This window comes from Watersipora subatra, chromosome 2, assembly GCF_963576615.1.
Source record: "Watersipora subatra chromosome 2, tzWatSuba1.1, whole genome shotgun sequence".
Classification (NCBI taxonomy): domain Eukaryota; kingdom Metazoa; phylum Bryozoa; class Gymnolaemata; order Cheilostomatida; family Watersiporidae; genus Watersipora; species Watersipora subatra.
In genome coordinates this window covers 21,958,970-21,977,286 of record NC_088709.1, presented here as the reverse complement: position 1 = coordinate 21,977,286, position 18,317 = coordinate 21,958,970, and the positions used below count along the sequence as shown (strand labels likewise).

General features: G+C 37.2%; 1 protein-coding gene across 1 annotated transcript; it reads right to left on the bottom strand.

Annotated features, from left to right (window-relative positions):
* Positions 1 to 17,922, bottom strand: LOC137387105 (prickle planar cell polarity protein 3-A-like). The gene is made up of 6 exons (XM_068073405.1): positions 17,795 to 17,922; positions 15,555 to 15,647; positions 8,294 to 8,465; positions 3,170 to 3,421; positions 2,398 to 2,601; positions 1 to 1,452 (listed from the first exon to the last, which is right to left on the bottom strand). Exons 2-6 carry the CDS (start codon positions 15,626 to 15,628, stop codon positions 238 to 240), a joined length of 1,917 nt encoding a protein of 638 aa, XP_067929506.1. The 5' UTR covers positions 15,629 to 15,647; positions 17,795 to 17,922; the 3' UTR covers positions 1 to 237.
* Positions 17,923 to 18,317: the final 395 nt, after the last annotated feature.

The following is an 18,317-nucleotide window of genomic DNA, read 5'->3' as shown; positions in this document are numbered from 1 at the left end:
GATAGAGCATATATTAGAACAATAAATGTTACAACATCTATTAATATTGATAAAAGTAAAATTAGTTATGAAAGCTATTAATGAATAAGAACTCTTAAATTGGGATCTATAGAAAAATATATAAATAATAGAACTTTGTTCTTTGCTCATAAACAAACGTACTGACATAAAACTACATACAAATTAGGACAAAAATTAAAATTTTTATAACTTATAAAAAAATATATAAAAGCTGTACTATTGTACGTGGCAATTGTTATTGCGTGACTTAGTTTTAGAATTTTGACGAGACAATTTAGTGAAGGAAGATTCCCTAGAGTTTTGGCGTGTGAGTATCGGCAATGACTTGGTACTAGAGTTGCGTCGTATAGACGGGTGAAATACCTGCGGTGTAGATGCAGAAAAATGCTGAGCTATATCGTTCATTGTTAATCCTTGAGACCTCCTAACCTCGGCGTCATATTCGTCATCGCTGTCGCTGTCATCGCTTGAACTGTACGATGAACTGCTGTCTTCTTCGGTCACTATTTCGGTCAGCGGTGAGGTTTGTAGACCAAGTCTGACAGATCTTTCATTTCTCTGGCTTTTGGTAAGTCTCTTTGATGCGTGCCTACGAGAAATTGTCTTCTCCTGTATTGTAATGTTACTTAACGTTGTTGGTAAGGAGCCTCGTCGGCCTCCCAGCTTTCGGCCTATCGGATTCATTTTTGTTTTGTCAAAACGTAGCTGTTGATTAGCTTTTTCAACTTCACTCAGTTGCGAAAAAGTTACTGATTTGACGAGAGGAGGCTTGGTTTTGAGTATCGGCTTCGCGGTCGTCGGTTTTTCTAGTTCACTGTTATTATTGTCGACTAGGTTTTGATGAAGCAGCTCCTGGAACGATTGATTCAATGACGAACTTTGCGTCTGAAGAGATCCGTAGCCTTCGCTATTATCTGTGCTGCTCTTATAAGTGTCATAAGCATTTTGTGGCAGCCATATATCGTCCGCTTCTTTCTTACTAATCGGTTGCCGTTCGCTGCCTTTCATCCAGTCCTTTATATCTTTTTTGCTGTTGTTGTCACTCGGTATACTATCGATGGCAGAGTTTACACCGGTTTTGTTAAGCTCGAGTCCCCGACTGCACTCTATCGAGCAGTATGTGACCCCATTTTTTGGTAGGAAAGGTTTGCCTAGCAATGGTTTAACGCATGCGTAACATTTAAAACAGTCGTCACTGGCATGCCAATGCTGACCACCATGAGCCATCTGTCCTTGATCAACGCCTATCTGCTCGCCGCAGCTGTCGCAGTACTCTGAGCATATTCTCTCGAAACATTGGCAGCAGAAAGGTTTGTCTTCTTGCATGACATACCGCTGACCTCCCAACTGCTGGTTACAATGAAAGCACGCGAAATGCTGCATGTGCCAGAATCTGTCTTCAGCCTCAGTACACTCGTCAGCGAAAATAATCTGTAAACAGGCAAATACGAATGCTATTAGATATTGTAAAATCTCTAATTGAATGCGACTTCTATTTGAACACCATGGTGTTGAATTGAAAGTTTTTGTGGTACATTACACCGGAACCTCTCAAGAATGCAAGCCTATTTAAAAAGTTTAAACATGCTCATTTATGGTTAAGCTTTTGGGAATGGCTGACTATTAGCTATAGACAATAGAAATTAATAATTTGTCGTGTTCCTCAAAGAGGCAAGTCAAGATGAAAGAGCTACTATCACTCATAAAATCTACCAATTTGCTACAATAGAAAGTCGGAAGTGCTATGTTTATCCATTCACATTGCCAATCAACCACAATTAAGTGCAAAACTTTCAACTCTATAGATTTTTGGTTCTGGAAGGGAAATTGGTGATAGCTTCTTAAAATTTTGCCAAAAGTGTCTTAGAAGGTAAAATAATTTTATGCTTAACTGAACTAAAAGGACTGTTTCATTGCATAAAAAACATTTTATTGTTTATTTAATAAAACGTTTTCAAAAAACGGTTTATTGTATAAAAAACATCAATATTTTTTTTCACTTGCTGTCTAGACGCACTTCAAAAAGGTTAATTAGAAAAAATTTAAAAAATCAAAAATATTAATTGATTAAACTTAGTTGAATTAAAGAACCAAAATATTTCAAGTATTGAAAAGCTTATCTAGTTATGAGTAGTTTGTGGTTCACATAATTATTTGCCAAGTTGGTAAACTCTCTACTAAACCAGTCCACACTAGTACAACTTTCAAAAATTGTCGACAAAAGCTTGAAACTGTTTTTAAAAGTTGAACTTTTTTATTTAGCAGAGCATTTGCATTCCTTTTCAGTAGATGATAACCGCCAAAGCCAATTTCAATGACCAAATTTGTTAATTTATTGTGAGAGTTGTCTACTCTTGTACTGTTTAATAGTCTCACCTCATCACAAGCAGTGCATCTTGGTTTATGAAGTTCTGCGTAATGCCTGCCGCAATATATAGATGAGTCTTTATGAAAATAGACTAGGTCTACCAGCAGCTCTTCACAGACAGAACAGATGAAGCAAGATGGATGCCAAGAGTCAGTAGCACTAACCCTTGGTGCAAAAACAGCTATCTCTCCACCTTTGACCATCCCCTGACACTACAAGAGAAACAACAACTTGAGTGACAGCTGTCAGTCAGGTGTCAGTCAGGTGTCAGTTTCAAATAGCCACTAGCTATTAACACCACTCCAATCTAGGAAAATTGTGAAGGTGTCAACCAGCTATCCCTCTAAATGAGGTGAGTTGTCATAGTTAGGAAAAAGAACAAACCAAGAAGATAATGGCAATGAGGTGAAGGAAGTGGAATTACCTTTCATGCCTCTTTTAGCCCATTAAAATGTCTTGAGAGGGTTTTTTTAACACAAGTTTCAATATTTATCACAAAATCCTCATCAAGTTTCTAAAGTCAATTGAAAATAGCTTATAAATCTTTGCTTCTACTAGCCAAAACCACAGACATAATAAAACAATAAATAAAAATAACATTTATAATGAAATATGAGCTCAGATATTTGCCTATGCTTCATGATTTTAACACAATTCCTGTTAACCATGTTTTTAACATCTCTTGTGTTTTGACACCCACATTTATATATTGTATGCTTTGACACTTACATGTTGAATATTTGGGGTATGTAATATGTACATGATTTTGCATTAACTCACTTTTGTGCAAGTTGTATCTTGAATTGTAACTGGTAAGGGGCGTACGCTCGCCCTCCCCGAAGCTTTTTTCTTTCTTAGTAGATTGAAGTTATCGTGTTCGGCTTTCTCCTCGGTACTGAGTTGGTGACAAAATTTGCTATCCGTGTCATGAACAGGTAGTTGCCATAGGAGTTGTCTTGTCCTGTACTGCTCACCTCCGCTGTTGATGTATGGCACTTTTGCTTCTGGCAGACTGCTGAAGTATTGATGAACCTGCAAAGATAAGTTGTTTTGTTAGTTTGAAACACTTGTTCCTTCTTGTCAAAACAAACTCCTTGACGACTGTTATAAATGGAAGTATATTTGTGGAGATGTGTCTGGTGAAACTACTGACTGACATACCACGAAACTTTAGATGTCAGATACTACCACAAACCACTCGAGATTGAATTTAATGCTTTAGTCTTTATTTAGTCTAATAATAATAATAATAAAGACAATAATAGCATTAATAATAGAAATGTTATCAACTGTTTCTTTTTAAATCATCATCCATACTACCTATCAGTTCACTATATTCATACCGCATTATACTTGTAGCCCTTCAAGAATTTTATTGTAATTACATCTCTCGCACAATATATCAAACCCGATTCTCAAATTTCTGTCTAAATCTCCCACAATCTTCTTCCCGTGCAGGCCATCGCAGGTGTATTACCAACAGGCCATTTTTGGAACCAACTCCCTAATACTATAAAAAGCATAGAAAAGTTGGCCAGTTTAAAAAAAATTAAATTACATATTTTAACAAGTGAATAAAACCTAATTACTCAAAAAATTGATCTTGATTACACGATGACGACAAGCCCAACGCCACGACTAGCTATGCTATTGCATATTAAGGGCTTCATCACTCCTCCAGCTTTTTTTTTTTGTTTGACTACTTTTGTTGATGAAAATAAATCACAAAAAAAATAAAACCACCAAGTTTCCAGTAAAAGTTATTTTTCTGCATTTTCATTATTCACATAATGCATCACACAATATATCCAATGTTATTCACATAATGCATCACACAATATATCCAATGTTATCCACATAATACATCACACAATATATCTAATGTTATCCACATAATACATCACTTAAAATGTTAGATTGGATGGTTAACACGGAAGTTATCTGAGCGTGATTTTAAAACACGATGCTGCAGATTGCCTAGTAACGACTCTAAGATGATTTGTGCCTCTTCTTAAAGAAAATACAAATCTAAAAGCGTGTTTCAATGCATGCAATGCATGTCTGTCACAAAGGTTATTTCTTATAACAACAACGCATGTAAACGATCCGGGTCTTCATAATTCAATATACAGATTTAACACTGCGTGAAACAATATTGGATATATAACGAACAGCATTCTGGTACCGTTTAATAGATGAAAATATGAAACAATGCATAAGCATAAGAGATGAATTAGGGAGCTCTGCCTATCCTGCAATTGTTTAAGCATACAATAGACGCGATTCATTTGTAGTGGCCTTGATCAGGTAACGAGGTGCGCCTCTGCGAAGGATAATGGCCCTCTCTGTTGCTCAAACCAACTTTATGCCTTTTTAATACATTCACAATTACTTTTTTTAACTCGGCTGTATCCTAATAAGGCAGGGCAATACTACATGCGTAAGAGTCTCTAACACAAAAGCTGTCTAACTTTTCACGCTGTGAGTTCAACAAAGCTATGGATCAGCTTAATAGAATGCTCACCTATGTTTCTCTCTAGCGCTGCCATAACTTTGAGTATAATGAACAAATTTAATTAACTCAGTGATAATTGAATAATTAATGTTATATCTTGTTTAAACACGGGAAAGCTATAGTTGATATGAGCTGATTACATCGGCATCATTGGCATTGTGAGCCTTGAGACTACACAATAAGACCACCTCTTTAGTTTCTAATGCAATCGTTTAATGAACGCACATAATTGGTATTATGGCAAACTAAGGCTATAATTGACGAACTAGGGCTATAATTGACGTATGTTTCAGGTTGTGTTGTTATATGACTTTGAATTTGAGCACACTCATCCAAATAGATTGTTTTGATGCACACTCATAACCCCGTAACAAATTGCTGAAATTTAAAAGGAGTCCTACAAACTCGCTACAGGCTAGAGAGCAATTCTTCCACAAAATATTGCTCTATATTTGTGTTGGCCAAAGGTTAGGCCATTGTGCAGCACTTGCTGACTGAGATTTTAGAAAAACAGCAGATATAATTAGGCCATTGAAATACTGCAAATTAGTATTTTTCATCTTCTGTCTTAGCTTTTACCTGCCAAGGAAAGCGGGTAAACTTGTAATGCTCAAAAACCCCCGAAAACTATCAGTCTAAACATGCAGATTGTTTTTTAAAATATTCTTGGGACAATATAAAAACATAAGAAACTCTTGTTAGAGTAGGCAGGATGGTTTAGTAACAATTAAAAGGCGTGTTAGTCAACCAAATACTTGTTGTTTTACCACAAGCTTATTCGTACAGCTAATTGCAAGAACAAGAACAGGTGAGAAAATTGTAACCATAAACTAATTTCAAGTAGGAATTAACATGGCATCAGGCCACAGTTCCAGTAGCTAATTGCCAATAACATGGTCATGACAGCCGCATTACCATAATGTGAGACCATAACTTTGGCCTTATCAGCGTTCACTCTACATTTGACAGCCTTTTATAGTCGTTTATATAACGTTCAAAACTAAAAAGTGCAATATCACAAATTACAATTACGTACGTTGTCAAATCATTAAAACACGCTGCCATTTTAAGTGGGTGAAACTGATTTAAATTCTTTACGAAGCATACAGCCAGTGTCGAGCATTGAAAGAGGCACAATAAAGGTATTGTTAAGTTTATGAGCTCCCGACAGATTGGAGTGAAAACCACCCACTACTTCTATTGTTTTTGCTCAGCTATAGCTTTGCGTTAAATTGAAATCTGAGAATGACGTTTATTGACTATGCTAATTGCAGCTTGTTTCTAGTACATCGAAACTGACACTTGTCATGTTGCAAGAACACAGCAATCACCTGCTAGCACCTCGTTAGCTTGTCGAAAAATGAAGCCTAACAATATTTGGTTGTACAAACGTAGAATTTGAGAGGTAGCTCATGATTGGCAAATATGCAAAGAATAAAAACTCTATGCATCTAATAGTATTCACGGTTGGCGTACCAATTGACAGGAATTTTTTGGGTTTTTGTTTCCGTCGTAGAGCACAAGAGAATGTCAACTAAACACGAGATGTCGGAATGTCTGAGATGAATAGACGATATTGATTTGACAAAAAGCGCATGAGACATGTTGGAGGGTGTCATGAAACCAGAGTCTATACACACGACTGAATAATTGTTAAACAGGCTAGTGTATTCTACATTCACAGAGTTATAACAACATCGTCTGTCGTCTGAAGTGGCGACTGGGTGCCTGAGCCAAAATACTATCGATAAGGAATGTTGTATTATTGAAAATATGCTTTGACTATTGTTCTCTTGGCTTGCCTAATTACTGCTTTTCAACTCTTTCATACATGTAAACAAACAAATAAACACATCTAGGCCTGTCTCATGTCTGGATCCATTGTATGAGTGAACTTAGAAGTTGCCAGTTCTAACCAACTACTAGCTACTTGTTGAGCAGATAGCTTCTGCTCAACTCGCCTATCACTATGCTTCCATGGCGCGCATGATTCGCAAATTTGAACCAACCCGCAAGTTAACAGCATCATGAAAACAGCTAAATTTGCAAGCTGAGCGAGTTTTGCGAGTTGCAAAATTTTATCAAATCCATCATGCTTGCGAATCATGGAAATGGCACTTGCGAAGGATGCGCATTAAAATACCGCGCCATCTATTCAATTTTAAACATTTTCAATACTTCCGTCGTCCTTTCTCGATCGAGTTTCACGTGTTTGCGTCGCTAACACATGTTAAGTACTAATTTATAGCGTACAATTCCTTACTTTTTTTCAACAAGGCGCTGAAGTCAATCTGCATCATGCGATTTTCTATAGAAACACTTAATTTGCAAATTGACGCAACTGCGCACAACTCTAAACCCGCATGATACGCGCCATCGAAACATAGTGTATGTGGATGAATATGAGGGACACAGGCTAATTTCTAATAAAATTTCTAATTCCTCCTAGTAAAGGCAATGGCTAGTCACTTTCTCATAAACAACTAGATTATGGTTGATTTGTTTTGCTGATAAAGCACTAGAACATACAGCCTCTGATATCAGACCATTTCCTGTTTCCGGCTAAACCTTTTACACACAAGCAACATACTACTTATCGCACGACATTATGGCTAGGAAGTATTTTGAAATAGTGTAAGAGTCATCCGCGGTATAGTTTAACTGTTAGGAGCTCATTCTATTTGCTGTCCCAAAGACGTAATGTCACGAAAGGAGACTTAAAGAAAAGGCTGCTTCAATGTAACAGTAAAGATAAATGATTCAGAGGTATTTCTTATCTATAGACCACTCAAGTTGGTATTTACTTGAGCATTAATTGACTTGGCTAAAGAGTATCACTTCCTTTCGCTCCACTCTTTCTTGTTACTACATAACCCAAGCCCTGACTGTGCATAGATACTATCATTATATCAGACATCGACTGGCTCCAGAAACCACTCCAGAGTCTGAGCTCTAAGCCTTAGCTCCTATATTATGTACAGCTTCGCACTGTTAGCTGCCAGTGATCTACCCTCGAGTTTAAACTCCAAGACTTAGTGATAGTTAAAAGATCGTGTTTAACAGTTTATAACAAGAGTGTTTCAACATCTAGATTTACATGTATAATCAAAATTCTTTTCCGTTTTCTTTCTAAAAACCTAACAATAATATTTTAGTCTAATCGTGTAGCAATCATTATAAGATCACATGTTAGATATTCATTTTAAATTCTTACTGATTGGCATTATAGGTTTTATGTTTTTACAGCCATGAATCTCCATAGAAAAAATGTAAAAATTGTGTTTTTGTAGGTTTGCACAGGGTGATAGAGTTTAAAGTAGCCAAAATTTATACCTAGTTTTTGGGTATTTTACTTTCATCTGCTAACGAACATATCTTTTATTTCTTACTTGGTCTGGTTTAAGGCCAGGAGGAATCCATGCATATTCTTCAAGATGGCACCCGCTATCGTTATCCGAAGCTGATCCGCAGTGTCTCTGGAAGTCTGTCATCAGCTTGTTCATTGACTCATCAGTTATTTCATGAGCTTCAAAAGGACATCTGCAATTCTTGCACACCTTCCTGTAAGTCAGAGTACTTCTTATGATCAACAACACACCCCTTTCTCTGGTTAGCTACAGTTATCGTACGCTCTAAAATATACAACTGGTCATTCCATCTGTTTGTTTCTGTAGCATTGCACTTCTGGAACAAACAAGCTTAGAACAGATATGAAATGATATGAACAGAAATGAGAAAGGTAAGTCTGTCTGTATGGTGGTACCAAAGGTTTGATTTCTAGTGGTACAACGTAGCTGTTAGTTACAAAAGCCTGGTTCAACTGGAACAAACAATGTATAACAAAAAATTCAAGTAGAATGAAAAGTAGAATCTAAAATAGAGAAGCAATATAAAAATGGAATAACTAAATTATAAGTAAGGAGTTGTCATATCTTATCAAAAGAAAGCAAGTTTGGAACAAGTCAGAAGAGGTTTCTAAACAATTTCATAACATTAGCCCTAGGATCATTTGTTAGTTTATTATTTTAGGACAGTAAAGACAGCGGTAACTCCACTGCTGTATCAGATTAGATCTTACTGTGAGTTAGATTTCGGTCATTTTATGGAACTGTTTTGGTAATTAGCAACAAAGACTTGACACAGTTTATGTGATACTCAGCCGTTCTTTGTTAGAACACAATAAACATGTCAACCATAAGTCACAGCACTTTACTAGTATGATGTATTCCCATGCATCACTCAGACCCAAAGAGGCCGGTGAAGTGGTATGAGCAGAACAAGGTGGAGTGGTATGAGCAGAACAAGGTGAAGTTATTGAAACGCTAGAGGAAGCAAAGAGCCACGTGGTTTCTTTGAGTTACCAATCAATCTCGAGTCAAGTGTTTACATGCGCATCACTCGGTACTTGTGAGAAGTTGTTAAAATTGATTTTTAACTTAAAACCATAGGCTATCGATAAAAGTAATACAATCTCTAGATAAACCTTAATACTATGTACGGACTGAAGTTATGCGTGATTGTAGATATTCCTCGCTCTTCAGGACCTTTTAGAGTCTGAAGTTTCATTCTCACTTCTCTCTAATGACACTCAATTATTTTAACAAGAAAAGCATTAATGCTTGTTCACGCTACATCGGCACATGCTGGAGTCAGCATCAGCGACATCATCAGTGCTGGCCAATTCACCCAGGATTTTGCTCTTCCGACCTTATCACAAGGCCATATAATACAAATACTTTAAATTTCCATTTGCTGAGTAATACTTATAGGAACGTGAAAAACAGCTGGTTTTTGCTAAGCTACTGTTAGTAGTCTGAGGGTGTGAGCTGTACACTTGCTAGACAGGTTAACACAAATCTTATCTGCTGACTCGGTGGATTAAATTACAGCACCGATAGTTTTGATATGGGTATCATAATGACGCCTAGACTAACATCGTAGGCTTTAACTAACTATATCGGACATTACCATAAGCTCCCAACAAACAAACATAGAAATGCAGGCTAACTCTCATCTTGATCCAGGCATGGAAACAATTGCAAGAAAGGTTGTATGGGGCTCATTAATAAATTCATATAGAAAAAGGGCCTCTTGATACAGATCAGAAGTGACAACAATGAAGCTCTAGCAGTGAGATAACATAGTCAATCGCATTGTATTCCTGTAACAATCACTAATAACACAAGAACCCAAATGTGTGAATGCCTGCATGAACAATGGAGGTTGTCATGACAAAGACGGCATATGAAAACCCTGGAAAAGTTACTTATATTCCTGTGTACATTATAGTAGAGAATATTAACACAGTGCGCTCCTTGGTTACGATGATCTGTTATAAAATTCTTTCATCGTACGATGTAAAACTTGAGGTTTTTTCATCCCCCAAACGACCTTTTTTCGCCATACGATATCAACAAAAATTTCTCTTGAAATTAAAATTTGGCAATCGATGTGCTGAAATCGTCAAAATAAAAAATACGCCAATATGCTATTTGCCAAAATCGCTCTCACAATGTTTGAAAGAGATATGATGCTCTCTCTCAGTTCAGCTTGTAAGTTATAGTGAAAACGAAACCGGAAACAGATTGGTGATAGAATGTTAGCTAATGACAAAATTAAAGTTTAGTTTAGTAAAATACATATTAAAACTTTGCTTTATGTATGGGTTTAGTAAGATAAATTCATTAGAGTTAAATTCATTGTCTATGTTATACGTCTGTTTTGAAGGTAAGAACTCCCTACAGTATGGTACATTCTAATGTTACATTTTATTGCAAATCACAACCACTAAATACACTAAAGTTACTGTAGGTAACTAGAGTCACTAAGATAGACATACTATTTTGTTAATAATTTTTAATATGTACAGAATGAATATAAATTTTTGGTGATTTTTATCAGGGGTTGTTGCCATTAGATAATTACTATGGGTTTCTAGACCCCTCTACACAGCATTTTTGCCTTACGATGCCAACACTGAAACGAATTAAAATCATATGGCAGGGGTACACTGTAAAACGTAGCCATTTGCTAAGTGGTAAATCTATAAGATGTATACAACTTCTTACAGATATTGTAATACTAAAATTTGTCTAGTCTTCAAAAAAGTATTACAGCTATGATAAACCAGCTGTCAATAATCGTTTTCATAAAAACAATAAACTCTTACATACACATTAGTGACACCCATTAGTTGTCAGCTGATGAGGTCAGAGATACTCTACTTCTAACCATGAATTATTCATGCGTGCTATTTTTACATCACACCATTCAAGCCACAATATCCACAATCATTACCTAAAGAATTCAAAATAAATTACTTTTGTCCGACTTTTAACCAAAATTATACAAAATTAAGAGCAAGTTTGAACATGTCCAAGATTGGCATTGTTCAGAAGGGGCTGTAATGAAGAAGAAAGAAGGGGCTGTAATAACCGGTGTCACGTTTCACTTGCCCAAGTTACCATTTTCTGTCTCAATAAATTAAACAGAGTACAAGAAGCCTTTTGTTCCTAAAAATAAAATATTAGTTCCCACCAATTGTAAGACTCTTGACTCTACCGCAGTGACTGGTTTCAAATAAGCATCCTTGGTGACACACAGCGCTGAGTGCTTGTTAGCATGGAGCATTCAATGACACAGACGTTGAGTGCCTGTTGGGACACACGATGAATGAACGCATGCTCTAAGTTGTCATTATACATTCAATTGTTAAAACAAAAAAGAAACTTTCTCTCTGACACATGAAGAATGGTCGCTTGAGGCGGTGTATATGGCATGTGTCTTGCTGTGATTTCCTAATGGGTGTACATTACGGCAGAGGTTTCAGCACTTGAAGCAGACCGGCTTTGACAACTCATAGGCGATGACTATAAAATGACAAAAAGGTAAACTATTTCCAAGACATGAACACAGTTTGATCGTGCCCAATCTTTCTCTTTTGCAATATGTCTTGCTGATAGTGTAGCCAATATAAATGTCTCATTATCTCTCTTGCAAACATGTAAAGTAAACACATAACAACATATCATACAGCGTGTCAAAACTTGGTCTGTACACAGAAAACAGCCATCTCCCATTTCACTCGCCAATTATAATCGTGTCACAGGCACACCTCATATCCATTATATAACTAAAACAACAATTCAGCATAATTAGACAGCTCATGTATTTCTAGGCAAATAATTGGTGTCTGGATGGGTGGCGGTGCTATGTGTTAACACATGTCAAACGCCGGCGGCTTTATGCCTGTTCCTCAATTTGTTGTGGCAGTGATAGGACTCCCAGCGAGAGGTCGCATGAACCACGAAAAGCTTATGGGTCATTAGAGTTGTAATAATTCCCAAACATACCAATACTAGTACCCTGACAGATCAGTGTACCGTGCATCGGTGTACCGTGAGAGATTGTGAGAGATCGTCAAGTGTGCTGATAACCTGCAGACATTCAGCATCTTTACATTTGGCACAGTTGCCAGAGTGTTGGTCCACCATGCCAAAAGTTATAAAATCAAATCCTGGGTGATGCTATGTTTTACCCAACTTCAAACGGTGGTTGCAGACAAACAGATGAACTTAGCTTGTAGTATAGCAAAGACAAGACAATTCACTGGGTGGTGAAACACTTGTCGTGGGTTTGAATCTCGTGTAATGCAATCTTTTTTTCTTAACGATCCAACCGCGGTTTCAGGCGAAATAACAAATCTTAACACCTACACAACCTCACAAGCCAACTTTATTGTGTTTACGCCCACTATCCATTAAATTTAAGCTTATAGCTCAAAAAGATCAATGAAATAATGAACCAGTGTCGCTATCGCTAAGGTTCGCTATCGCTAAGGTTCGCTATGGCTAAGGTTCACTATAGTTAAGGTTCGCTATTGTTAAGGTTCGGTATTGCTAAAGTTCGCTGTCACTAAAGTTCGCTATCGGTAAGGTTCGCTATCGTTAAGGTTCGCTATCGCTTAGGTTCGCCATCGCTAAGGTTCGCTATCGCTAAGGTTCGCTATCGCTAAGGTTCGCTATCGCTAAGGTTCGCTATCGCTAAGGTTCGCTATCGCTAAGGTTCGCTATCGCTAAGGTTCGCTATCGCTAAGGTTCGCTATCGCTAAGGTTCGCTATCGCTAAAGTTCACTTCTGAAAAGTCTACTGTCCCTGGTATTACAAGGCAGCAATATAATTCAAAGTGAACATTTGATCATAAATAGCACTACCTATATACCTCTCAGACCAGTAAACTAACTATGCTAAGCTGTAGTGCAAACACCTGTTTGCCCAGCCATGTCATTTTAGCAGTGTATCTATTTGTGTCTTGTACCGGAGAAAGAAAAAAGTTAAAGATCAGAGCTGGTAGTAGAAAATCTGAGTAAATGAGAGTTGATGCCGTGTTGAAAACTTCCACAAAATTTTACTAGATCTTATCAAAAAGTATCAGCATTTTTTTATCATATGTGATGTTTTAGATGTTTGAGGTGATCCGACTGCCCGGATGTTTCAAGATTAAACTTGACACAACTTGTTAAATCGCTGTTAAAATGATCAAATCAAGAGAAAGGGTGATTATGACATCCATAATTGCAAAGAGGTCGATAGAATACAGATGCACATATTTTTTTCTGAGAGCTTTGGACTGCGACAAAGTTTTGTTGAATGTAATTTTGAAACATCCTGACATTTAGATCGCCTCTAACATCAAATACAATCGCAAATGATAGAAAAATACTAATAAATTCTGATAAAATCTACTAAAACTTTGGTGCAAGAAGCCTACATCTTCAATAACTAAAATGGCATTGAACTGATGGTAGGAACTCTATGGATGCGTGAGAAATAGCTGTTACTTTACAGTACTGAAGCACCTAACAACACTGTTTCTATCAAATTACTGCTTTAAAAACGTTGACAGGAGCCCTAAAACAGTCCAATCCAGTCAGTTTATTGCAAATATGGACTTTCTTATTGCCATAAACCTCAGGAGCATTAAAAGAAGACAGAGATGAAAAGCCTGATTGTAGTAATATACTGGATAAAAGTTTGTAATTTGAGATAAGATTGGTGTTACAATAGCCAATAAACTTTATCTGTGTCACCTTCCCTCTGGTAGCCGTGCATCTTTACTAAACCTGTTATTGTAAGACTAACGGGCAAGGGGTCAAAATAATCTAAAAATACACGACTAGCCTTTGTTCTTGTTTAGGTATTATCAAAAGCTTGCTATACAGCAACACAATTGGTCTGTACTAGAAAACCTGTCCTGGCTGTGCTGCTTGACTTATCACTGTATACATGCTAAATATTTCTTAGCCCGACCCGCTAGAACTTCATAGGTAAATACCAAAACCCAAAATCGGGAATCAACATACCTAGTTTTGGAATGAAACTAAATGTACACTCGAAATGCGCTAAGTTATGTTCCCATTTTGATTTACTGCTCAGGCTACAGCTGTATATAATATGAATGCTCATAGTCTGAGAAGTAGCGGCTCGCAGGTAAATCTGAGAATTCAACCTATCTTTCTCTTTGTACAATGCACTCATTGCTCTAACATTGAAGTAGAAGTTTAATTAAGCAAATGTACATAAAAGTTGCATAATTTTTATAATAAATTAGACAGATGCTTATATATATGTCAATGAAATGACTCATGTTTGACAGTTGGTATTAGCACTCAAATTAGTTTGATTATATAAGCTTATACTCTTTTAATTTAATTGAACTATAGAAAGTGAGTGTGAATAAAACTCCCATTAGACTTTCTCATCTAGTAAACGACTGTCAAGATGATTCTAATAACCATCTCCTTTGAGCAGGATGAAACTAATAGCTATGTGACAGGTGAGTTGTATTATACAATGAAATAGTGGATGATTAATTTGAAAGCTTTATGTCATGAAGCACCTGCTTTTGGTTGTCATAATCTTAACAACATACATGCGGGATTCTTTTGATAACGCTGCTAAGCTTGAAGATATTAAAAAAGTTTATTTTGACACCACCAAAAATGAAAATAAACTTGAATTTTGAATTTCGATTAAAGTCTTGCAACATAAATTTTCTGTCTGTGTTGACAATGATAGACATACCAAACATATCAGCTAAAATATTTATAGCCTCAGACTATTGATTTTATGATGCACCAAATCATGAACCCATTTAGTAGTACTAAGTAATGAGTCATAGAATGAAACAGCCAGTTTTCTTGTTTCCTGGAAGGCTCCACCGAAATGGCTCAACAAAACGTCAGCTGTCTGCTGTCGACTTCGCACTCGATTCACCTTTTATGAGTCCAAAGAGAATCGAGACACAGTGACGACTTGTGACTCGGCATGCATAGGCTTGCTCATAGCTCCGTAATAATTTATTATAAAATCTCTTTTCAATATATGTAACTTGATCATCAATATCGATAAAGGGCTGTTTTCACTGCAGGCCTCACAAAAGCCCTCAGCTCTGAGCCCCCGGGAGGTTTCTAAATCATATGCTACGAGTTGAAGGCCATGAATAGTTATATAGCAACTCAATTTCAAATAAAAAACAGCTTGCAGTAAGAGTGCATGGTTAACAGCCGCTGCCAGCTCTTCAATGAACTATCACTCCTACGACCTCTGTACCTTCAACCCAAAGTAGAACTTGCAAGTTCTGTACTCTTACCTCCAAGCTGAATGCTCTGTAAATCCTGGACACTGTCGGCAATGGAGACACAGCTGTCCCTGGCCCAACTCCATTTTACGTCGGACTTAGTAACTAAGGGAGAGAAGAAACAAAGTAAATTAAAATTATAAGAAACAAGCGATCGGCTGACACCAGCACCTGCAAGAAAAAGAAAAGCAAGCTCTGACATGTCAGAGTATTTTAGCTGATAGAAGAGATTTTGTCTTATCACTGAAGAGTATAGCACTGGGTACATAGTGTAAATATGACACTTGTTGACAGGTTATCAATATTATAGTGTACTGACACGAGATGACAAGCTGGAAAAGGTGGTTTCTTGTGGCCTGGACCAGTAAAATTAAAGTTTACATCTACAGAAGATCAGAGATATAAGAGCTGCAGCTGCAAGCCGACAGCACAACGAAGGAAAAGATAAATTTGTACAAAATGGTTGCGTCATAACCGTTCACATAGCCCCTGTTCCATAAATCATGCAAAAGTAAATAGCAAACAATATCGCGTACAAAAATGTTTACATTTTAAATACATGTAAATTTGAATTGAATTACGCTCTCCCATATCTTTAGCAAATTAGCCTAGACAAAGGCAATTAGGTTTTACAAACACCTAAAATTTCAACGTCAAATCTTTTCTCGCTTGGATAATACTAGTGATTGATTCGATGTAATCATTGGTCATTATATGGAATGATCTTATTGTGTGTCTCAAAGAAAAGGGGATATAATCTCGCTGCATACTTATAGTTCTGCTCTTTCACTGCGACTGAAAAACACACATTATGCCTTTTCGGAGTCCCATACATCTCATTAACTCATATTGAAACAGGGCTTAAGAGGCTATAAGTAAAGGCAGTCGCCTGACGATAACACGAAAGGGCTAAAACAAAAAGACTGTTAATTTGGAGTCCAAGCAGCTCGCTTGTTCTTTTAATTAAAAACGTCTGAGCTAGCTGATTGAGCCGTGACATCGGCGAGGAGATTGTAATAACAACCCCAGGGTCTCATGCGCAAGCATTTTGTGTATGACACTCATTGTTCGTGCGTAACGCCAAGGAGACGGGTAAGCTGAAATAGATGGAGATGGATAATGTAATATCAAGCAGAGATAATATGTAAAGATTGTTTATTTCCCTTTGGACCTTGCATGGCAGCTCATCAGTGATTTTAATACAAAGCAAACAAGATACGATTACAGCCAAATAGGATTTTGATGAGCCTAATTAAGGGTTCGGTGAGATCAATCTATTTATCAGTGAACAGAAGGAACTCTGGAAAGTGTACATTGTAGTCTGTTATAAGCATGGATGGTGATTGCTGACTTTGGCTGCTGATTGTGTGTGCAGCTGACCAATTGACCATAGCTGGTATGTGGACCAGTTGACCCTCTGACCTGCTGACTATAGCTGCTGACCATGAATGCATCTGACTATAGTTGATTATTCCCATACCTGACCAGAGCTGATTGTACTTTAATATAGCTGTCTATAACTATCTATAGCAGGCTATAGCTATCAATAGCTCTCTATAGCTATATATAGTGGCTATAGCTATCTATAGCTCTCAATGGCAGACTATAGCTCTCTATAGCTCTCTAAAGCTCGCAGCAGACTAGCTATAGCGGGCTATAGAGACTTGGCTAAAGACTGGGCTATAGTTAACCATAGTTAACTATAGTTAACTATAGCAGTGAATAGCTGGCTGTAACTGACCATGAACTAAATGTAAAATACATGTAGAAGGAAGGCTACTTCGGTACTCAGCAGAAGATAAGAACTGACAAGAAGGGAAGTACTGGTATAGGTACAGAGCTATCGGGTACAGAGTTATCAGGTGCAAGAACTACTTATACCTGCTTTACCAACAGTGCCTGGATATAAAGTTTCTTTGCTAAGATATAAGATAATTTCTATATAAAACATGCTAATTATTTTATATCAAGTAAACCTCTCATCTATGCGTCATATACAACATTTTGCACTCCAATCGAGTGGCAGCATTTGCTGATAAACTATTAATGTTGCTCAGAGTTAGAGGGATTTTAGACTTTATGACAGGCTTGCAAAGCTTAGTAAGGTAAGGGTTAGTGTTTCATTAACTGATATAAGAACTTTACAGTAAGTTCAGAGGATGGTTATGGTAGAGCAATTCAAAATAGGCCTACAGTCACTATAATTGACTTGTACACTCTTACGAATTCATGATAGAGTCTTTAGAGCTTACCAAATGGAAGAGAGTAACGTTTAAGTGCTATCCTTGAAAGAGCTATCCTCGATGGTGCAGTTTGTTGGCAATGACACTCGTGCCTAAACACTCAGATCAATATGAACACCTGATTACCTCGGCAGTCGTGCCATGAATGAGGTAAGGCACGCAGAGTGCACAAGAGACTGGGCCGCCGCGTCTAGCCGAGCGCTCTCATTGGCACATCATCGAGTCACGATTAGCCACCAGCATGCTTGATAACAAATGAATAAAATGGTTTAACGATTGCTCAAAGCTGAGCAGTGAGTTTTTATTACTCATATATGGGAATATCATACAGGTCAGCTAGTGCGTTTAACTGTGGAATTTGTCAGCTGTCTCGACGCGCTGCCGGCTGTTTCTCATTGGGAATTAAGAATGCGTTTTCTTTAGTTTTTGATCAAGTGTGACAATCCGTGTCTAATAGCCACATTTTTGTTCAGTAAAGTTCACAAGACTGTCTGACATTGAGAATATGGATCGTTCATTCAGAGACTGTTGT